We start from the raw sequence: 22766 nt of genomic DNA, 5'->3' as shown, positions 1-22766 counted from the left end.
GGAGCTCTCTGGACAGCTGGTCCCTTTCCCATCCCTTACAGTGATGGAGGGAGGCTGGTAGCTTCAATAGCAGCTGTGGAGCATCAGGAGTGGCCGATGGACCTGCCAGAGGGCCAGGCTGGTGGCCCCGCTGCAGAAAGTAGGTGTTTGGGCCTTTGTTTGCCTTGGAGGAGGGAGAGAGAGCTGGGGGTGAATGGGCATCAGGCTGTGACTTGGACTCTTGGGAGACATGGCTTGAGTCGCTGAGCAGGCTGGGCAGGAAGAAGCGGTGGTGAATTAAATGCCTACTTTGTACACGCCCTCCTATCTCACCTGCTCTGGGAAGGTTGAGCTGTGCAAGAGCAGAGATCTTTGCATATACTGTGCCAGTCACCAGGAGCACCCTTCCCCAGTTGCCCACATACTCACCCCTCCTCCAACTCAGGTTGATGCGGGGATGGCACCTCTTACTCTAGGTAAAGCAGCTACTCTGTCACTCTTTTCCCTTCCCTGCTTCCCTTATCTTCAGAGCACTGGCACCTGTTTGTCACCTGTTTAGTCTCTGTTTCTTCCCTAAAGCATGAGCTCCACAAGGCAGCGTCTATTTTATTCATTTTGGTATTCCCAGTCCCTAGAGAGTGCTGGCTCACAGAAGTATCATGCCAGTAACATGTGATTTTTAGTTACATTAAAAGGAAAGGAAACAAGGGAAATGAATGGTAATAATAGATATTATTTAACCTTATATATTCAAACTAGTATCTTTTCTGCTTGTAACCAGTATTAATATGTACTGAGGTATTAAGTCTTCAGATCTAATGTATACTTTATACTAACAAAACTTCTCAATTCACACTCCACCCAGTTCAAGTGCTGAAGAGCCACATGTAGCTAGTGGCTGCCCTATCAATGGCATTGCCCTAGAGTAATGCCTGAAGCATAGTAGGAACTCAGTTACTGTTGCCAAGCGAATGGATGGATGCAGATGTGTGGGTGTGATAGCCTGCTTGGAAGGAAGCTTCTGGGTCACCCTCTCCGCTAACCAGGAGAGCTCAGTCTGACAGGAGAAGCAGCTGCCTTCTTAGAGGCTCTCAGGCATCACAGAGCACAACCTTCAGCTTTTTTTCAAGGCCCCAGGACTGGACTCTGGCCCCAGGAGGCTTTCCAGATAGGAGAATCAGAGGCAGACACTAGGATGGGGGAACCCGAGCACAGGCTGATGGCCTAATGACCACAAGCTAAACTTCGCCCACACCAGCAGAGGGCGTGCGGCCTCCAGGAACCATGAGCAAGGGCTGAGCCTCTGGGAGGCTCTGGAAGGAAAATGAGGGACACACCCAGAGATGAAGATGGAGAAAGCAGGTCCAGGAGGAAACAGAGATACAACAGAAGAAGTAAAGAGAAGACTTAGGGAACAGAGTCACCAAGACATGGGAAGAGAAGTACAGAGATGGAGAGACAGAAAATAAAGTAGGGGCAAGGGACATGGAGACAAAGAGGGGGAACACTGGTAATAGAGATTGGGGAAAAAATGGAGCGAAAACTAGAGAAGAGGCAAGGACAAAGAGACACTGAGGACGGAAATAAAGGAGAGAGAATAGAACAGAAATAGTGACATATTCCTTCAATGCCCTGCAGATGTGCTGGTCCTCAGAGACAGTATGATCTACCCAGCTTGGCTTTTCTTGGGCAGCAGATTTGGGCAGGCGAACTCACTGGGCCACAGAGTCCTTATCTATAACATGGGGCGGACACTAAGGAAGAAACCAGACTGTAGTTAAAACCTTGCCTCCCCCAGCCCTGGGTCCCCCATTTTCCTTTCCAAGGGCTGAACCCAGAAGAATAGGTTCAACCAGAGGGCATCAAATTTTTCCCACAACAAAGAAAAGTTAAGAGGGATGAGAAAGATGACTCCTGTTTTGGTCAGGTGACCTTGGGCAAATTTCTAAGTACTTGGTGCCTCAATCCCTCATCTGTAAAGCAGGGCTAACATAGCAGCCTCCCCTGGTTCATGTGAAGCCCCCAGAAGAGGCCTGACACCTACTAAATGCTCAATAGATGTTCAGTTCTATTTTTGAGTCTCTATCACATGCCAGGACCTCTGCCAGGCAGGGTCTTTCAAGATTTTGCTTCACTTTTTCTCTTGGAGGGAGGTAATATCACCCCCCTTTTTCCAGAAAAAGCAACTGAGGCTTAGAGGGACCCTTGCCCCATTCAAACCTGAGCCCAGGTTACCCAACCCTGCAACCTGTGCTCAGTGAGCTGCTGACTCCAGGTGTCCAAGGCCAAGGCAGGACCTGAAAAGTTACTTCCAGCCCTGAGAGAGACGTTGAGCCAATCCAGTGGTGCCTGGAGAAGAGAATCTCCTCATGTTGCGGAGCATATTTTGAGTTCCTGCTGTGTGAAGTCATGGTGAATACAGTAGTAGGCAAACAGACCCTGGGAAACAGACATCCATATGTTCTTCACATACACAGATCTAGCCCTCCTAGCCCTGGGAAAGGGGGTTGCTCTACCATCCCCCACTTTACCATTGTGGAGACTGAGGCTGCAAAAGGAGAAGCCTCTTGTCCAGAGACACGCAGCCAGGCTCTGACCCCAGGTTGGTCAGACACCTGATGCAGGTCCTAACCGTTCTGTCACTGCCCACCTTGCTGGAATTGTCCCACCCCTCCACATCTCAGAACCGTGTTATTGCCACCCTTGCCTGGGGATGCCAGGTGGAGAGAGACTTGGTCCCTGGGGCAGACTGGGAGACCGGAGATGCAGCAGGCAGGATCGATGCAGGCTGCCCGCGCTTTATTGGATTGTTCCTGGCTCCTGGGCCCCCTTCGCACTCTGCTCCTCCCAGACTCCTCTCTTTGTCCTCCCGCCTCTTCCTCTGAGCTCAACTTGGGAGGGTGGAGAAGAGAGGAGGCTAGGGTGATCTCAGAGCTTGTTATCTGGGCTCCTGACACATGGGATACACAGAATTTCTGGCCTGAAAGAGAAGACACACATGGCAGGGATGGGGAGAGTTATTCAAAGACCCTCATGTTGCCTCCCCACCCAAAGCTACCAGCCCCAGTCCCAGGCAGCTCCCAGTGAACTCCCTCCCCTCTGTGGAGCCCAGGGACCTAGGACCTGGTGTCACCCTCTTTCCTTTGGTCCTCTGACTGGTGGGTTGGGCCCTCTTGTCTCCTCAGTGTACCTCTGGGAGCAGCCTGAGGAGGTGAGCCCAGGACCATTGCTCAGCTTAGAGGAGCAGATACTCAACTCCACGTTTGAAGCTTGTGACCCTCAGAGGACAGGTGGGAGGGGCAGGTTGGGGGTTTGGGGAGCAGAGGGAGAGGATGGGGGTCTGGGAACTGGAGCCATAGAGAGAGGACTGGGCTACAGCTTCTTGGAGCAAATGGGTGACTCCATGAATAAAGGAATGGCGGCCTTTCAGAATGAGAACTGGGGCCCTTGACAGAAGAGGGGTGGGACTTCTGGTGTCTAGTGGGGAAGGAGGCAGCCACAATGCCTGGAGAGGCACACAGTACTGCCCTTGACTTGATCCTCTTTGGCCCACTCTGTGAGGTGGGGTGACTGGGTTTCATTTCCAGGTGGAAAATTTGACAGAGAGGAAGGGACTTGCCCAAGGTGTCTCCACCAAGCTATGGGACAGGATGCCACAAACCTAGCCAGTGACATCCTGTTCCCAAGTCACTGCCTGGCCTCTCCCACCCAATCTCTGTCATGGTATGCTCTGTCCCAGGCACCGTGGCTGTGACCCACGTGCTGGCGTACCTGGAGGCTGTGACAGGCCAGGGCCCTCAGGATTCTCGCCTCCAAACATTGGCCCGAAGCCTGGACCCCAAAGGGGAGGGCCCTGGGGCCACTGTGGACTTGGACACCTTCCTGGTTGTCATGCGGAACTGGATTGCTGCCTGTCAGCTGCGTGGGTGAGTCCCTGCATGGCCAACCCCCTCCTCTGAGAAGTCCTAAAAGCCAACCTCATACCTGGTTTTGCAGCTCGCATCTGCAGACCCGGGGACCTACTGTGGTTGGAATAAGACTGAGGAAGAGAAAAAGCGAAGAGATGGGGTGGGGGGCCTGAGGACAAAACGCCCGGGATAAAGAGGCACGGGGGAGGGGACAGAAATAAACGGGGGCTGAAGATATGGGGAGTGCTTTGGGGGGCTGACAGAGGTCCCCCATCCCTTCACCAAACCCAGTCCCTGCCCCTCCTGCTCTTCCATCTGGCCCTGGGTAGTCACCATCTGGCCTCACCTTCCTTCCCACAGTGCCTCTCTCACCTGACCTGTCCCCTCCTCCCACCCACAATCCCCCTGCAGTGACAGGTCAGGATTGTGGGTTGGCTGCAGGGGGGCCCTAAGCCTCATCCCTTTGATACAGGGGATTAGAGCTTGGAGAGGAGACCGCCTTGGAGGGAGCCCTGACCTCCCAGCAACTGCCATCTGGTGAGATTGCTATATATAGAATGAAGCAGGCAGGTCCAGGGTCAGCCAGTGGGGGGACTTCCCATGGGGCAGAGCAAGAGATAAGGTACAACCAAGCAAGGACCTTTGCTCCAGCCTGGAGCTGTGAGTTTGGCTTTCTAGGTGTCTCTGTGACTGCCCCCTGCCCACCATCCTCACTTTAACTTTTGGGTATTTTTCCCTCCCCCTTGGGGATTATTTCTAACCCCTCTCCCCAAACTAGCCCTATTACAGAGGCCTACAAGGCCCTGCCTACTTCCTCTTCACACTCTTGTGGCCGAAGGCCCTCTTGCCTTGGGAAGCCAGGGAATGCCCCAGGCCCACCTCCCTGCTCCCCACCAGCTCACAAGCCTGCAGGCCTTTCCCTCCTAGCCGGTCCTGCTCACCTAGTGAGCCCCCTTCCTTGTTGTTGGTTGGTTGGTTTGCTCACCATCCTGTGCCCAGGATCTCACAGCTAGGTGGCTGTGTGCTAAAAAGTGGCCATGTGATATTTCTCTCTCTCACACACACACACAAAAAAAATGCAGTTTTCTTGATATTATCTCAGACCTCCTTCATCAGCCTTGGAGCCATGGAAAGACTATGAGCTGAGGAGAGACAGGTGAACTCTGGGCCAGTAGGGGAAGGACAGGAGGGGGAGACCAGAGGCCAGGAGGTTAGGGAGGACACGGGGCAGGGGGCAGCAGGGGACAAGAGAGTAGGAATGGAGCAGAGAATCAGGGTACAGGGATGGACCTGGGTTCAGGTTGAGGAGGAGGGGGGAGCCAGGTAAGCTCAGGGGCTCTTGGGTGGCATGGGAACTGGGAAGAGGAACAGGTTTGGGGAAGTTAATGTACTGCCCAGTGTTGGGCATAAGGAATAGGAAAGTGGGGCTATTCAGAAGATCCAGTCTGAGCTCAGAGTAGATGAGGAGCAGAAGTTCTTCATGATGGGGATAACTAAAGCCCTGGGAGCCCAAGAGATCACCCAGAGTGAAGGGAGCAGCGGAGGAGCAGTCAGAGGAAGGGCGAGCCCAGAGCCCTGGGGCACACTGACATTTAAGGTGGAGTCCAGTACCCTCTTGTCTCCCTCCAGGATTCCCAGAAGCTGAGGAGCCAGCCAACCTGGAGAGCTTTGGAGGCGAAGACACCAGACCCGAGATGTACCTATCCTCAGACCCCTCCCTGCTTCTCCCACCCCAGCCCTGTTTTCTCCTGCCTGCCCAGGTCGGGGTAGGGATTGGGGTCCTCTGGGTCATGGGCGAGGCACACAGGCCTGTTGATAGCTTAGAAAGAGCAGAGGAGTCTCACTCCTGTTTCTGTTTCAACAGAAGAGCCCTGTCTCCCCACCACCAGAACCTCTACTGACCTGGGAAAGGAGGCAGGGACTCTGGCAGTGACCACAGCCCCTTTGCTACTGCCAGGCCTGCCACAGCTGACCTTCTGAGCAGCCTGGAGGACCTGGAACTCAGTAACCGGCGTCTGGCTGGGGAGAATGCCAAACTACAGCGCAGTGTGGAGACAGCCGAGGAGGGGTCAGCGCGCCTCACGGAGGAGATCTTGGCCCTGCGCAGGCAGCTTCGCAGGTGGCTGTGCCCCTACTCTGCCTCCGTCTTCCCGCAACCCCAGCCTCTCTCTCTGCTCTCCTGCTTAGTGACTTTGACTCTGCACCTGTCCATTTCTTCTTTCCCCTCTGTCTGTATCTTTCTCCCTTGTTTCTCTCTGAGTCATGTCTCCCGACCTGTCTGTTCTACCTGCCTGTCTTTCCCTCTGGGTTCAGACTTCTCTCTTTATTCCTCTCCAGCTCTCTTTGACTCTCCATATCTTTGTTTTTTTTTCCTTTCTCTGTGTTCCTCGTGCCTCATGTCTGTCACAGTCCCAGTGTTTTAGTCTCCTACTCTCTGTAGATCTCTGTCCCACCTCCTCAGTCTTTTAGGTTGAAACTGGATCTCTGTCCCACCCTTATCTCTTGGTCTCTGTCCTATCTTCTTTCTGGATCTTTGTCCTGCCCTCTCTATCTCTGCCTCCCCACCTCTAGGTCTCTGTACTCCCCACTCCAGCCTGAGATTTCTCTGTGGCTGCTGTCTGAGTGGATCTATCTCTGCATTTCTGCCTTCCTCTCTTCTTGTGGCTCCTCTGCCCCTGCACTGCTCAGTACCCAGCAGGCTCTGCAGTTTGCCAAGGCAGTGGATGAGGAGCTGGAAGACCTGAAGTCTCTGGCCAAAAGCCTGGAAGAGAAGAATCGCAGCCTTCTGGCCCAGGCCCGGCAGACGGTGGGTGCTGGCCCTGGCAGACAAAAGATGCCCTGCCTCTTCTTTCCTTCCTGGAGTGAGAGCAACAGAGCCTACCAGTGAAGTGGGAAGGGGCGAGGTCACCTGGTTTCCTCTTTCACTCCAGGTCTTACAGTTCCCAGACTTTCTCAGGCCTGCCTACCACCATTCTCCTGATAATGGCGACATTTGGAGCCATTCTCCCAGCCCTGTGCTTCAATGACCCCAGGCCCTGATATGTTCCCTGGGTGGGAAAAGGGTACTATGAGAGCAAGGAGACTGGAACTGAAGCCTTCCTCCTCTCTCTGGGGTTGGTCAGGAAAAAGAGCAGCAGTACCTGGTGGCGGAGGTGGAGACTCTGCAGGAGGAGGTAAGCTGAGGCCCGTATCACCCCTTCTTCCCCAGTCCTCAAGGGCTTCCTAGCTCTAACCCTGCCTCCTGTAACACCCCAGCAGCCTAAGTTCAAACTAAAGCCTGCAGAGGGAGACCTCAGCATCCCAATGATTTGTGAATATCCCTGAGATCATTGATGACAAGAGCTTGGAGCACAGGGCCAGTGCCTGGGTTCACAGTAAAGCCACATACATAATAAGCATGTGCCATTCCCTCCCCTCTTGTCATCTCACTGTCTTTGTCTGTACAATGAGCAAAACTGTGGCATCTCCCTTGGGTTGTGTGAGATTTAAACCAGAACATAACTTAGAAAGTTTCAGACACAAGGTAGGACACACAGGAAATGCTCCCTAAGAGTTAGTATGTATTAGCATTTTTTATGGTAAAAAGAACAGATTTTGCCAGGTATGGTGGTGTGCATACCTGTAATCCCAGCTACTCAGAAAGCTAACACAAGAGGTTCACAAGTTCAAGGCCAGCCAGGGCAACTTAGCAAGATCCTGTCTCAAAATAAAATGTAAAAGGCTGGGGATTTTGCTCAGTGGTAGAGCACTGAGTCCTGGGTTCCATCCCCAATAATATGAGAGAAAAAAGAAGAACATAGACTTTGAAAGGTTTTGAAGTGAGTCTTGAATGTAGACCCCATCTCTACCAATGATACAAGAGGCAGACTTTCAGTGTGTGGCTTTTCCTTTCCAAGCTTTAGTTTTTTTGTTTTTGCTGTACTAGGAATGGAACCCAGGGCCTTATGCAAGCTAGGCAAACTCTTTCCCATTGAGCTACACCCCCAAGCCTTAGTTTTATTCTCCAAGACCAAGGAGGAGGATTACCTGTTCAGTAGGGTGGTTGAAAAGATTAAATTTTGCCCATTGCCTACCATGTCATATGAAGTTCAGTCTAATTCTAGCTCCATTTCATCTGAAACAGGAAACATCATCTTAGTTCATTGTGGGTCTGTCTAGTTCTCTTAGGATGAAACGCATGCGTCAATTGGTGAAACTCATCACTACTGCCTCCACTCCCCTGACCAAGGTAGCATCTAAGTTGCAGGCGATCCACACAGGGTCTCCAGGAAGCAGAAGGTCCTCAATGTCTGTCCCCTCTGCTGTTCACAAGATCAGTGATCTTCATTCCATCTGTTTCTCGGCCTTTGTCACCACTACATCCATGGGGAGGCCTACATGGCCTTCAGATCTCTGGACTTAACGGTCCTAGCTGCAACTCCTGGCAGGATCCTTATCAGGGCTGGGTCTCTCACTTGGCCATGTCTGAACTCTTTCAGGGCCACAGAGAAGGTTTGGCCACTTCTCTGTGAAAGCCCACAGGGATTTCATTGGGGCCTCTCCTTCCATTCCCGACACAGCCATCTCTACTCTATCATTCCTACTCCTTCATGATTCTAAGACTGAGCTGAGAAGGGGACACAGGGCCTCTCAGATCTCCAGACTCTCCAACGGTTCTGTGGTCTACTGCATACGTCCTGTTTGCTCCTCACAGGTAGCTCAGGGCTTAGGAATGGTTCTGGCCCATTTTCAGTCTACTGCTATGTGTTCTCACTCTCCTGCACCCTATTGTAGCTCTAAGGATCTCTGCCTAGTCTGAGCACATCATGTATTTCCCCCAAATCTCTTTGTCCAACATCTGGTTTATGACTTTCACACAGAAATCCAAATTTTTTCTGCTCTTCTGTGGCTTTTCCTTGAAAAATCTCCCGCTGGAGCAGTGAGATCTCACAGCAGGATGGCTGCTGCAGTGTGAGGCACGAGTGTAGACAGGATATGACGAGTTCTTGCAGAACATTTTTTTAAGAATGAGGAAAAAGTTTTCCCTGGAAGAACCTCCTTCCTCACAGCTCATTGGCATCCAACAATTATAGCCAACAGCTCCCTGATATAATATGGCCACCGATGGGTTCATGATATTCCAAGGAAGAGAATATCAAGGAAATTGCAACTTCAATTTGAAGGACGTGCATTTCCTTCACCAAACCCATGGCTGGGCATGGTGGCACACACCAGGTACTTGGGGGGCTGAGGCATGAGGATCACAAGTTTGAGGCCAGCTGGGACAATTTAGTGAGATCCTATCTCAAAATAAAATAAAGGGGCTGGGAATGCAGCTCAGTGGTGGAGTATTTGCTTAGTGTGTGTGATGCCCTGGGTTCAGTCCCCTGTATGAGGCTGGGGTGGGGGTGGCTCTTAAGGAGGTGGTCTCTAGGTTGGTTTGGTGACTCACTGGGCTTTTTTGTCTGCTTATGGCTTCATTAACACAAATGACTACAAGAGCTCCCAGCCTCTTGTTCTCATTCAAAGCAGGACCAGGAGGTACCAAAAAATACCCCTCTGATGGCTTTTTCCTTCATCAAAAGAAAAAGCTTCTCCAGAAGCCCCTTGCCCCATGCCTCACTCCTCACCCCCAGCACACTTCTCCTATCTCACCAGTAGAACTGGATCACAGGGAGGGTCAGAAAATCCTCAGCCTCTTACTAGGCTGAGAGGCAAACAAGAAAGGATAAGAATGACTGCTATGTTTGATAACCAGCCATATCCCCCGGATCTGCCAAGATTTCCTTCTTCTTCATCCTCAAGTATGAGGCTGGCACTCTTCTTGCCAGAGTGAATCCTTGATAAAAGCAAAAGGAACAAGAAGGGTGAATGGCAGCCAGTGGTCTCTAACCCCCCACCCCCACATCTCCCACCCCCACCTTAAGGCCCACTGCCAGATCAAGTGCCTTGAGCAGTGCTGGGGACATCCTAGGCGCTCGATAAACTAGAGCTATTCTTGGTTCCTTCCCCTCGCCCACAGCTGCCTAGCGAGCATCTATAGATTGAGTTCTCAAGTTACAGAGGATAATGCTGGAGTAACAAGACACCCAGAGCTCTGAAGCTCTGGGCAGCCTTCCTTTGGAGGACCCACAGAGCCAGCTTAGTTTACTGCAGAAGGAGGCAGGAGCAGATGAGTAACCAGGCTCCCTGCAGAGTAGTTCAGGATCTGGCCTGCAAATCCCCAACCAGGTGGACAGATGTTGACACAGCACTCCTGGCCTGTCCTTCCTCAGTCCTTCACTTGGCAGCCCAGGCCTGCTGAGACAGAGCGAGGGCGGCTGATGGAGGACTTGGAGCTGGCTGGCTGGAGAGAGAGGAACTTGCCTGTGTCCCCTGGGGCACCAGGAGTGCTTTGGGTGAAAGGGAGTTCTGGAATGCCTCTGTGCCGCCTGATATGCATCTCCTGGTGACCACATCATCTCGGGGAAACTTGTGAGGCTGTTGGTGCCTAAAGACTTAAGATTGGAACTTGAGTCTGGTGTGGGCTGCCCTCTCCTGGCCTTGGTTTCTTCCCAGATAACTCCCTTTGCCCCTGAGGACAATCCAAGCACTGCTGCCTCAGGAGGCCTCTGGCTCTGTTCCCACTTTCAGGCCCTGGGCCTCTTCAGAACCCCTGGTTCATTAGCATCATCTACTCTGAACTCCTTATGGCCAAGGTGAAACTGATTCTCTCTGTGCCCTGTTCTCCCTCAGAGATGCATCTGACTCAGAGGATTTAGAATCACACAGACTGAGGTTTGAGTCCATTTTTCCTCCACGTAACCTTGGCCAAGTTTCAGTGACTCTACCTCCCATGTCTTCCATAAAAGAAAGAATAGTTAGGACAGTCAGACATGGCATTTCTCCTGAAGGGTATAGTGTGAGGTGTACAGCACCACCTGTGACGTCTTCTTATGAAAGCACAGAACAAGAGTGTGAAAAACCCCAACACGGTGTTGCACACCTTTAACCCCAGAGGCTCAGGAGAGTGAGGCAAGAGGATCTCAAATTCAAAGCCAGCCTCAGCAATTTAGTGAGACCCTGTCTCTAAATAAAAAATAGCTGGGATGTGGCTCAGTGGTTAAGTGCCCCTGAGTTCAATCCCTGGTACCAAAAAAAGTCTGGACAGAGTCCTGAGTATACCGACCTGCTTAAAGGAAATAATAACAGGGGTATTTGGTGAGTATCACCATAGAGAGCAAGAATGATATTGGCCAAATGCAAATGTACCAACTCTACAGGGCACATGACCTGGTTTCTTCCACAGATGAAGGACCTATAAAGTACCAGGGAGAGATTATTGTTACATTAAAAGAAATGAAATGTTTCAGTCGATGGTAGGCCTTGTTTGGATCCTCATTCAAACCAACCATTAAAGACATTTGGGAGACAACCAAAATGAAAACAGCGAACACTGAGTATGAGATGATACTATAAATCACTGCTAATTTAGGAGAGGGTAATAATGGCATTGTGATTTTACTAAAGGAAATAAGTCCTCAAGTAGGAGATAAATGCCGGACTGGCTATGGTAAAATAATATGATGCCTGGGGTTTGCTTTACATCTAGTTTAAACTCTAAAGAAAAGGAATAAAACTGGGAAAATGAATATAATAATTGGAACTGGATGATAGATAATATGGATAATGGTGCTTTGTTACACCATTCTTGTGTGTGTTTAAAAAATTGTGCCAGGCTGAGTGCAGTGGCACATGCCCGTAATTCCAGTGTCTTGGGAGGCTGAGACAGGAGGATGCCCGAGTTCAAAGCCAGACTCTGCAATGGTGAGGCACTAAGCAACTCAGTGAGACCCTGTCTCTAAATAAAATACAAAATAGGGCTGGGGATGTGGTCCAGTGCCCCTGAGTTCAATCCCCGGTAACCCCCCCCCCAAAAAAAAATTGTGCCAGGCACAGTAGCACATACCTGTAACCCTACATACTCGGGAGGCTGAAGCAGCCGGATCTCACTCAAGTTCAAGACAAGCCTGGGCAACTGTCTCAGAATTTTTTAAAAAATTGTAAAAGGTCTGGGGATATAATTCAGTGATAGAGCACTTGTGTAACAAGTAAGTGCAAGGCCCTAGATTCAACTCCCACCAAAAAAAAAATATAGTACAAAGTTAAAAGTTTATATAATATATAAATACCTGGTAAATATTATTTAATAGATAGGTAAATGTTAACATTTATCCAATATGTGGCACATGCCAGGCGCATATAACACTATTCTAAATGATTTGTTCCCACTAACGTTCATCAACATGTGTTGGCGTGAATTACTACCTGGGACAAGTTGCTCAATCATTCTGTGCCCAAGTTGCCTTTATCTTTAAAACAGAGGATAATTAGTACATTAACATATGCAAAGTGCTAAGTGTTAGAAAGTTTTATTAACCCATTTAACCCTCACAGCAATCCCATGAAGTAAGTCCTGTTTATCTCTCTTTTTATTGATGGGAAGCCACACACAGAGAAGATATAGCTGAGGTCTCACTAGGATGGCTGAAGGAATTAATTAGGGACTAAACTTATATAAAGTGCTTAGGATGCACATTGAGTATTCATCAGATGTCAGCTGTTAGTGTCATGAATGTGACTGGTGGGCTCTTCCTTCCTCCAGAATGGGAAGCTACTGGCTGAGCGGGATGGAGTGAGGAGGAGGAGTGAGGAGCTGGCCACAGAGAAGGATGCTTTGAAGGTGCAGCCCCTCCCTGGTGCCCGGGAACTTCCCACCCTCCCTGGGGCCATTTTCACCACCACCAGTTAGAGCCACTGAGACCTGCTCAGAGCAGGGGTCTTCCATCAAGATCAAGCTCTCAGGCTCCCAGGGCCACCCAGACAGCTGGGCTGAAATTCCCTGCAGTGCAGCTGATGCTCAGGAATTGGGCATTTGAGGAAAGAGCCCTGGGAGAGTGGGGCAGGCCAGAGGAGGGAAGGCCAAGGGGAACCAGGGAGGCCAGAGAGATGGACAGGCTCCTTCCTTGGCAGCGGCAGCTCTGTGAGTATGAACGCCTCATTTGCCAACGAGACGCCATCCTTTCTGAGGTGAGGGGGCTGGGGAGGGAAATGGACTTGCCTTCCACGTACACCTGCTGTTCTCTGCCCCTAGTCTGGCAAGAAAAGTCCACCTGGATCTGATTCCTGGATACCCAAACCAGAGGGGTCGGAGGGTTTCCCCAGGTCATAAATGTGACTCCACAGGATCTAGAAGCTCTTTTCCCCAGTGTTCTACTTGAGCCCTAGCTCTACCCCCTGAACCCCAGCTTGACCCCAATGCCAGCAGCCCTGGTCTGGGGAGCACCCAAACTCAGTCAGCTTTGGGCTTTCCCAGCGTACTCGCCACACGGAGAGCTTGGCCAAGACTTTGGAGGAGTACAGAATGACCACGCAGGTAGCCACTGCCTTCTGTCCACCTTGGCTCTCTTTACCTCCATCATTTCTGAAATTTTGCTGCCTCTCCTTCCCGTGCCTCTTTCTGTCTTCATGGATCTTTTTTCAAGTCTGCACATCTGGTTTCTTTCATCCGTGCTGCATGACTGTGGCTCTCTTCTCTTTCCATCTCTTTTTCTTTGCACTTTTTCTCTTCTCCTTCCTCCTTCACTCTGTATCTCTCGGTTTCATTCTCTGTGGTGTCTTCCCCAGCATCTCCCCCATTTCTGTGTCTCTGCTTGGGCTCGCTGGAGTTCTTGTCTCTGATGCTGGGTCAAGGCTACCAGTCTCTCTGGGCAACTCTGGTCTCTGGTCTCACACCCTGTGTTTCTCTCTTGAGTCTTTCACCATCTGTGTCTCCCACTTTTCCATGTCTCTGCTTCTGCTTTCCTTCTCTTAAATTTCCTGGCTGTTTTACGTTCTTGGTTCCTCTTGCTTTCTGCCTCTCTCTGATTTTTTTTTTTTTCTTTTAATGGTGCTGGGTATTGGACCCAGGGCCTTGTGCATGCAAGGCAAGCACTCTACCAACTGAGCTACATCCCCAGCCCTTCTCTGAATTCTTGTTTCTCTCTGCTTTCTTTCCCCTGGTCCTTTGGTGGTATTTGTCTGGGGAAGTGAAGGGGACATAGAAGAGGAGCCCAGTGTGTGTTGGGGCGGGTGGATCAAAGTGGTGAGATAGGTATCACCATGTTCCACCTCCCTCACAGGAACTGAGACTGGAAATCTCACACCTGGAGGAACAGCTGAATCAGACCAGTGAGGGACCAGAAGAGTGAGTGGCATGTTAGAAGTGGGAGGAGGCAGGAAGGAACCCAAAGGCAGGGACACCCTGGCCTCCAGCTGAAGGTGGGCAGGGCAGGGACCCCAGGCAGGCTTACTGACAGTTGCAGGCAGGCCAGGAGATAGCCTTCCTGTGCTTGTCTGTGTGGCCAGGTTACTGGAAGAGGCCCAGGCAAGAAGAGCAGGCTGGACGACGCTGGTGCCCACATCACTGGGCTTGGAGATTGAGGCCATTTGTCAGGTGAGCCTAGTACCCTTGAAATATCCTGAGGGCCACCAAGACAGAAACTCCAAATGTCTCCCCACTTGACTCTCACACCTGGCCCAGCCCAGGGCTTCAGAACCCTGGGCAATTGGCTGCCAAAGAGACTCCCAATCCTCTCTAACTCTCTCTGTGTCTCAGATCCCAGCCCCAGAGCCATTGCCAGTGCCAGGCCCAACCTGACCCAGCACTGACCATCTCTATCCTGTCTGCGCCCCATGGCCATCTATTCCTTAACTATCTCTAACCTAGTCCCCAGCACCAAACCTTTTCCTATTCTTCCTTCCATGCCCTCCCAACCTCAGCTCCATACCAGGCCTTTTCCACCTCCCATCCTATTCCCAGCCCCACACTAAGCCCATCTGCAGCTCCATCTCTAACCTTATCTTGTGCCTTAGTGTGACCCTCTCTGACTCTGAAACAACTTCCTCACAGAAACAGGAAATGGCAGGTTCTGATCTCTCCAGTCCTCTGTGTGGAGTATGGCAGTGGGAGGAGGTCATCAATGAGCCCCAGGAGGAAACTGAATTTTCATCTGAAATCCTAGCTGGGGCACAGGTGAGCAGGGACGGGTATCTGAGACCACAAGAGTCTAGGAACTGGAAAAGGGGAGAACAACTCCATGGGCCACTCACTTTGGCTCCTCCTTTTACTTGTTTCCCATTCAATGAACAAATGTTGTTTATTGAGGATCTGCTGTATGCTGGACATCCAGCTACAAGCCAAACATGACCCCATCCCTGCCCTCCAGGGATTGCCTGCTGTCATGGGAGACACCAGTGAACAAAGTGAACAGACGACTGGGCTGTGGCTTTTGGTGTTTTCTTTTTTCAGAAAACACTGTCAGGAATCACCTTACTTAATTCTGTAGGAAGATAAGTAAGTTGTATATCCTGTGACCATAAGGATACATTAAGCATTTGTGTTTGTTTGTTTTTTTTCCAGTACTGGGGATCAAAACCAGGGTTTTGCACATGTGGGCAAGTGCTACCATGGAACTACCTTCTCAGCCCTTTTTCTTTGTTTTGAGGGGGGGTGGGGTCTCACTCAGTTGCTTACGCTGACCTTGAACTTGAGATTCTTCAGCCTCAGCTTCCAGAGTAGCTGGAATTACAGGTGTGTCCATCATGCCCAGCAAGCATTTATGTTTTCTTGAAGAGGAGACACTTTTTTTTTTTTTTTATTTTGACACAGAATCTGGCTAATTTGCTTAGGGACTCGATAAATTGCAGAGGCTGGCTTTGGACTTCTGATCCTCCTGCCTCAGCCTCCTGAGCTGCTGGGATTACAGGTGTGAGCCACCATGCCCAGCCAGGAGGCATTTTTAAGAAAAGCTTAGCAAGCTCACTATTAGATCTTGACCTCAGAAATAATCATTGTCTTCTAACCCCCATAATTATCTGAACAATATTTCAATATCATTTGAAAGAACTGAGTTAAGTTTTCCTCAGTGTCCACAACCTAAAAAGGGGGTGTTAATCAATTCATGACAAAATAATTTTTTTTATTAAAATATTCAGTGAACTTGGGTATAGCTCAGTGATAAAGCACTTGCCTAACACACATGAGACCCTGGGTTTGATCCCCATCCAGCATTGCAAATGAAAAAAAAAAATATTCCCAGCTCTATAAAAAATACTGAATTTTCTTGCTGGGCACAGTGGCGCACACCTGTAATTCCAGCAGCTTAGGAGGCTGAGGCAGGAAAATTGTGAGTTCAAAGCCAGCCTCAGCAACAGCAAGACGCTGAGCAACTCAGTGAGACCCTGTCCCTAAATAAAATACAAAATAAGGCTGGGGATGTGGTTCAGTGGTCCAGTGCCCTGAGTTAAATCCCCCCCACACAAAAAATTGTATTTTCTTAAAAACTATACCACTTCAAACCTTCTCACTATCCTTAAGGAGAAATTTGTTCCTCTGGTCACTTTTTCACTGGGTTGAGAGGCCTGTCACCTCTCTTTACACCAGTGCTTTTCACTTAGCTCTCTTGCACCTCTGTGAGGTGGGCATTCTCAGACCTCATCCTAGAATTCATGAGAAAATGAGGCTCGGAGAAAGATCACAGGTCCAGTCTCAGCCTCCTGGGGCAGAGCCACAGCCCTCAAAGGAAATGAAGGTTAGACTGGGCTTCTGGTTTGAGCTCTCAGGTGCTCCTGAGTGAGAGGCCTGAGAGGGGGAAGGCTGATCCAGGCCTCAGGGTGCCACTGGGCTGGGCCAGGACACACAGCTGGGTCACTCAGGTCCAGGCCCTTCTATGCTGAAGGCCTAATAGAGCATGCAGATGGGCCACTCCAGTGCAGGACAGTGGCGCTCAGAGAAGGAGTGTCTGGGAGATGGGGATGGGGGTCAAAGGGAAACTGACATGAGAACTTATTTTGAGAAAAGATGCTAAGTTGTTCAAGGAATGAGGCCTTCCTGGGAACAGCCTGTGCAAGGCCTTGGGGTGTAAGACCAGTACTAACTTGGGAGCACAGGGCAGCTGGGGGGAGTACAGGGTAGCTAGAGGGGAGTACAGGGTAGCTGGCGGGGAGTTCAAGGGATGAGGCTGGGAAGTTAATGAAAGGAACCTGACCAAGCTACAAGATTAGACTTTTTTCCATAAAATCACAAAATAGCTGTGAGCAAGGAGGTACTGGATCAGCTCTGAGCATAGAAAGAACCGTCTGGAACCAACCAGAGGCAGTAAGGCCAGGGAGGAGGCTGGGGCAAGGAGGATGGAGCCTGTGTCAGGGCAGGATCCTAGAGATGGAGAAAAAGGGACAGAGAGGGTAAAGGGACAGGGCTGGGGACAGATGGGCTGCAAAGAGAGGGTGATGATGAGAAAAGAGAAGGAAAGACACTGAGCTTATCTTGTGACCGTGAAGTGACATCTTGAGGGACAACAGGGCTATCAGAGGCAGTTGGGTACACAAGGCCAGAGGCAATGTATTTAGAAAACAGTGTCAAGTTGGCAGTTGAGGTCATAGGCAACAATGAGATGTCTGTGGAGAAAACAGAGGTCCCTGGGTCCTGAGGGAGAGCAGATGGGGCCACCCAAGACTGGGAACCAGGGAGGAGAAGGGGGTTGGGAACTCTGACCTCCTTGTGGACCCAGGTGAGAATGAGAGATTTTGGAGGTGTCCCAGGGATTTAGAGGACCTGGTTTACTGGGTCCTACAGCAAAAGGAGCCTTAGCAGAATCAATAACAATGGCATTTTTGGTTTCTGCCCCTGGAGAGATAACAGAGTCATCTCTAAGTAGTGGGGAAGAAGAGGAGAGCTTAGAAGACAGTGGTCAGTTCATGGTCAGGTTGCAGCCAGGAGAGCCATTATATATGGGGTCTGGGACTGGAGAGAGTGGGCATGGCATGGGATGGGTGTGACTGACCCTCAGGGATGAGCATCTGAGTGAGAAGAGTCAGGGGAGAGCTGGCCTTTTTTGTTGTTTGTGGTGCTGGGGATTGAACCCAGGGCCTTGGGCATGCAAGGTAAGCACTCTACCAACTGAGCTATGTCCCTGGCCCTAGAGCTGACTTTTTTGTTTGCACAGAGCAACCCCGAGGGAGAGACAGCACATCTTGAAGAAGGAACAAAGGCGCCATTGCTGCGGTAAGAAGCTTGTTCCCTATTGAGCCTTCCCTCTGCCTCTGGGCGATGTCCCATCCATGGATGTTCACAGTGGTGACATGCCCCTCTGCTCACTCAGTCATGTCTTTGCTAAGGGGACCCTGAGGCCTGTGGACTAGAAGATGAGTCAGTCCTCCGTGCCTCTGGGTCTTGGAAAGACAGACCCTGACCCAGACAGTTCCAGAAGATTCGCACCTGACTCTGCCAGCAGGGAGGCTTCTTGAGGACGTGATGCTTGAGTGGGCCCTGGAGGACTGGACCAGTCAGTCCTGGAGACATTTAGACAGGAAGACACAATTGTCAGACAGATAGGACAGCTCGGTGTCTCAGTCATTCTCTCCCTGAACACACCTTTCATGAGGCCTCCAGGGAACCCAGATCAGGCCCTTGGAGAGTTCCCAGTGAATTGTGAGATCATGTGGGGTTCTGGTGAGCTTCTGGCTGTATTTCTGAATTCCAGCCCTGCGAGTCCAGGCCTCTGAGCATGAAGAAAGCACTAGATGTCTGAACCTACCCTGGAGCCTCTGGTTTCTTGTGGTGCCTCCTCTTGCCCCTCCCCTCTTTCAGGCTCCCGCTGCAGCAACTAATGAGGCTGCCTGCCATGGCCTCTAATTGGACTTGTCTGGGAAGAGCTGAGATTGGGCGGGCTAGGGGCTCTGGAGCTGTGACCTCCACCTGCGTCATCAGGAATAGAGAGAAGAAGGGGCTGAGCATTGGGGCGGGGGCAGGGGGTGCTGATGCCATCTGCATTTCCGGAGTCGGGGAGCTGTGTGACCACAGATTGGGAAGCTGGGAGTGAGGGGGTAGTAAATACTGTGGCCTCAAAGGTAGCCAGGGTTGAGGGTTTGACTCCAAGAGGGGATGGAGATGAAACTGCCTGGGTCTCAGTAGATCAGAGCTCCATCTGACTGGAGCAGGGCTGGGCCTACAAGCTTAGGTCCTGTATTGGGTAGGAGTTGAGGAAACAGCTACAACCCTGAGAATGCTCGTGGTAATGGTGCTGCAGGGCTGGATCCCAGTCCTCAGTGAAGGTGTGGACATCTGTGGAGCAAGGTCTCTGGAGCAATCAGCCTGGGCAGCTTGAGACCTGAGTCCCCAAAGAAGCATTGCAGGGACTCAGGTACCTGTGACCCAAGAAGGAGCAGAGGCAGGGAGTTTATACAACCTAAGAGAAATTACCTGGAGTGGGGCAGAGTTCAAAATAGTTGGATTCTAGGGACAGGGAGATCTAAGCTGGAGTCCCAGTCCTCAGAGACCCAGGAATTCTGAGGCCTCCTTTGGAAATGGCACAAGCCACTGGGAATCAAGAGGACGTCTGCATGTGCCCTGGGTCTGAGAGAGCCAAGCTTTAATTCCTGGCTGGGAGATAAAGGGAAAGTAGCAGCTGAGAAAGTGAATCCGAGCAAAGAGGCCCCCTTACCCTTGGGGGGGACACAAAAGATTTGATGAAAATTCCCCTTCAGGGCACCCCCAGGGCCATCCATGGGCACTCTATGTGAAGACCCACAGGCACATGGGGAGGGTGTTTACAGTGACTTTGTTGTCAACTCAGGTTGTCCAGAAGAGAGGAAGAGGAAGAAGCGGAGAGCTTGGTCACGGTAGGCAGTCCCAGCCCCACTCCCAGCCCCCAGAGGCTGACTTATCAGCTTCTCCTCGGCCCCACCCCACACCCCCATTCCTCAGGAGCACAGAGAAAAATCATTTGGTCAAGAGATAACAAGGTCCTCACTGTAGCTAATGAGAGCAGATGGTGAGGTAGCGGGGAGACCAGGAGCCCAGTGGGCGGCCAGAATGTTCCCAGGAGATCCCCCAACCACACGCACAGGGCTGTAGCCACCACACCATGGCCTCACAGACGTGGCTACACCCCCATATTACATAAATGCATACGTACATGCACCCACACACTGAGTGCCCCCCTCTCCAGCCAGCCTCAGAACTCCCTTCGGGGTGCAGCACCCTGTGGTGAAGGAGCCCCACACTCTGGCTCCTTCGCTCCTCACAGTGTAGGGCAAGGTGGAGGCACAAGCCTGACTCAGGCAAAGGAAGGGAAAGAAATGGTGAAAAGAGAGAAGGCAGTCACAGTCCAGACTGAGGAATCCAGAGCTGGACTGGAGTTTGCTTGGTCAAATGTCTGGCCGTGTCCGGATACTTGGGACTCCAAGGTCCAAACTGGCCACAATGGTTGCCCTTGAGGAAGCTTAGCTCTGAGCAGCCCTGTCCCAAAATCCACCTTCTCCATGCCTCCCCAGAGGCAGGCCCCACCCCAGCATCCCCACAGCTAACACGGCAATGACCTCACCCAGCTCTCGGGGTTAAGGGCCACATGGTAAAAGGCCCCGCTCCATGCCTGGCCCAGTAGCCAGTAGTAGTGAGGATAGCAATTGGAATTAGTATTCTGTTTTTATTGGTTTATTTCTGTCATTGTCATCATCTATGGAGCAAAGGGGTTGGGGGCGGGAAGGCCAGATCTATAGAGAGGAGTTTCTTCCAGGGAGACGAGGGGGATAAGGTAGCAAAGTGGGCTGGACCTGGCCCTTGGAGGAGTCTTTTGGGGCTTTACTCCTAAAGCACCTGCTGATTCTGGCATCAGCAAGAAGACTGTCCCAATCAAGGAGTGTCCATGCTGTTATTGGCCCAACAGAGGCAGGGGCACCTGTGGAGGCCTTCTGCCCTCAGGGGCCTTAGAAATTTCCAAAATCAGATGGGGAGATTGAGACGATAATATTGAACCGCTCCCACAGTTATCGATTGAGCGCTCTCTGGACCAGTCTCTGTTCTGAGCCCCGCCCCCTCTTTTACTTGCATTCACTCATTTAGTCTCCATGGTAAGCCTATGATGTGGGGGCTGTCATCGTCCCTGACCAGCAGGAGGGGAAAGCAAAGCATGGAGAGGCATGGTACTTGCCAAGGAACACACAACCAGAGCTGGTGCAACTGGGAACCCACCCTGGCAGGGTGTCCCAGAGAAGCAGCTGCACTAGCTCTTGTGCTCCACCAGTGGGCCGACCCGGGGCCTCTCCCACTCAAGGACCCAGTGCCTCAGCCTTGTCTCCTTTATCCTCCCAGACTGATACCCCGATCCCTCTGGGAGACACTCACCCTGAAAACATCCCAGGAAGCCCTCCTGAAAGGTAATGGGACCCATGGTGACAGGAAAGGAACTTGGGGGACAAACAAAAAGCTCAGCAGTGATTCCCTTCCCTTTTGTTTTCCCAGCAGCTCTGTTGAGTCAGAGTTCCAGCAAGCCCTGGTGCCTGTGGTGAAAGAGCTGGTCCCAGTCAGGAGGCCCTGGGGCCAATGCTGCCTGCACCCCCAGCGACTCAGGTGTGCCCTCGAGGCATTTCCAGAAGCGGGGAGATGGTCAGACATTGCAGAGACCATGGCTCCACTAGGACCCACTCTAAGCCCTTTCTTCTTCCCACCAGGGTCACTCAGCACCCGCTGGTCCCAGCCCCGATCCTGGGCCTGCTGCTACTGCTGCTGCTGCTCTCAGTCCTGCTGCTGGGTCAGTCCCAGCCCCCTACCTGGCCCCACCTGCAGCTCTGCTACCTGCAGCCCCCACCAGTGTAAGGCAGGGCTGATCCTGCTTTCCTTCCCCGGGGAGCAATGTCTAGTTCCATTGCTCCCTCAGGGAGCTTTCTCCTGTTCCCTTCATTGTTATGCCACTGTTATTTGGGATCACCCAGAGCTAGTACATAGGGATCCACATCCCATCTTGAGTTTTTATGTGAAGTCTCCTGGTTTTCTACTGTTGGTGACTCTGTTTCTTAATAATAGCAAAACACACCCAGCAATGGCTTCAGTACTAAAAATTATTTCCTCACCAAACAAGTCTGGAGGAAGGCAAGCAGCCACGGGCTCACAGCTGAGTCACAGCAGCCCCAGAGATCAGGGTCTCTGGAACTCTCTTGGCCCTTCCCTCATGCTCAGAAGATGGCAGTTGTTGTAGCTTCCTACATCACATCTGCAGGGCGAAGGAGAAGTGTCCTTGCTTTTCATAACAGAGAGCCACTGCCTCTCTAGAGTCACCCACAGTCTTGTGTTGAAGTCTCATTAGCCAGCCGTTTGTCAGGACCATCCCTCGCTGCAAGGCAGGCTGGGAGACCTGGGACTCTGAGCACCTTTCCTGGGGCTGGACATGTTGCTGCCCAAACTCAATCTGTTAGCAAGGGTACATATGGGGAAAGCAGATAAATACCTGCCACAGCAACTCATTCAAATTATTGAAAAACGCTGCATGGCATGGACCATAAAACAGGCTTAGTGGTCACCTATAGACCTCTAGTTTGTAACCTCTGAGGTTCTAGCCCCAAGCATTGCCAGGCAGCCTTGAAGGGGCTCCTGGACACTTCCCTGATCCCTCTTTCCTTCTTGCACTGTCCTAACATCAGAGTCTTAACTCTGTCCTGTCACCACCCCATGGGTAGGAGCCTGGGTTGGCCAAGTCCTAACTGCATCCTAGGTCAATAATGGGCAATCTTCTGTCTCCTACAAAACCTGTCACCCTTGTTGATATTTACCATCTTCATTGCTTTGATACATTATAATGCTACAAGCCTCTTTCCACCCTAACAACTTTAGTACATGGACTGAGTACTGGACACACAGTAGGTGACAGTAATATATTTTGGGAGGAACAGGGGAATATATGGAGACTAATAACCTCCTCCCCCCCAAAATATATCACGGGACACCTACTCTGTGTCCAGCACACAGTCTTGGTACTGAAGTTATACAGGGAATTCTTCCCAGATAACTGACATTCTTTAGTCTTGAAAGATAGGTTCTGACTGGTT

The 22766-nt window shown here is 51.2% G+C and overlaps 1 protein-coding gene across 1 annotated transcript; it reads left to right on the top strand.

Moving 5' to 3' along the window:
• The first annotated feature begins 96 nt into the window (after nt 1-96).
• Nucleotides 97-21745, top strand: Kash5 (KASH domain containing 5). The gene is made up of 19 exons (XM_027920527.2): nt 97-139; nt 3165-3269; nt 3719-3905; nt 4360-4424; nt 5517-5583; nt 5845-6006; nt 6576-6693; nt 7010-7060; nt 12511-12588; nt 12879-12935; nt 13222-13281; nt 14027-14091; nt 14253-14340; nt 14797-14919; nt 17891-17949; nt 19520-19565; nt 21037-21101; nt 21190-21294; nt 21396-21745. Exons 1-19 carry the CDS (start codon nt 97-99, stop codon nt 21538-21540), a joined length of 1689 nt encoding a protein of 562 aa, XP_027776328.2. The 3' UTR covers nt 21541-21745.
• Nucleotides 21746-22766: the final 1021 nt, after the last annotated feature.

The sequence above is a fragment of the Marmota flaviventris genome, chromosome 18 (genome assembly GCF_047511675.1).
Source record: "Marmota flaviventris isolate mMarFla1 chromosome 18, mMarFla1.hap1, whole genome shotgun sequence".
In the NCBI taxonomy this organism is placed as follows: Eukaryota; Metazoa; Chordata; class Mammalia; order Rodentia; family Sciuridae; genus Marmota; species Marmota flaviventris.
Note: the sequence above shows the minus strand (reverse complement) of the source record. Positions and strands in the feature narration are given on the sequence as shown.

Bases quoted from the DNA above. Each gene is read 5' to 3' on its own strand.
- Kash5 (XM_027920527.2), top strand. From the start codon at position 97: ATGGACCTGCCAGAGGGCCAGGCTGGTGGCCCCGCTGCAGAAA. The intron at 3,906-4,359 runs GTGAGTCCCTGC...CCTTTGATACAG, and splicing joins GCTGCCTGTCAGCTGCGTGG to GGGATTAGAGCTTGGAGAGG. The intron at 21,102-21,189 runs GTAATGGGACCC...TTTTCCCAGCAG, and splicing joins CCAGGAAGCCCTCCTGAAAG to CTCTGTTGAGTCAGAGTTCC.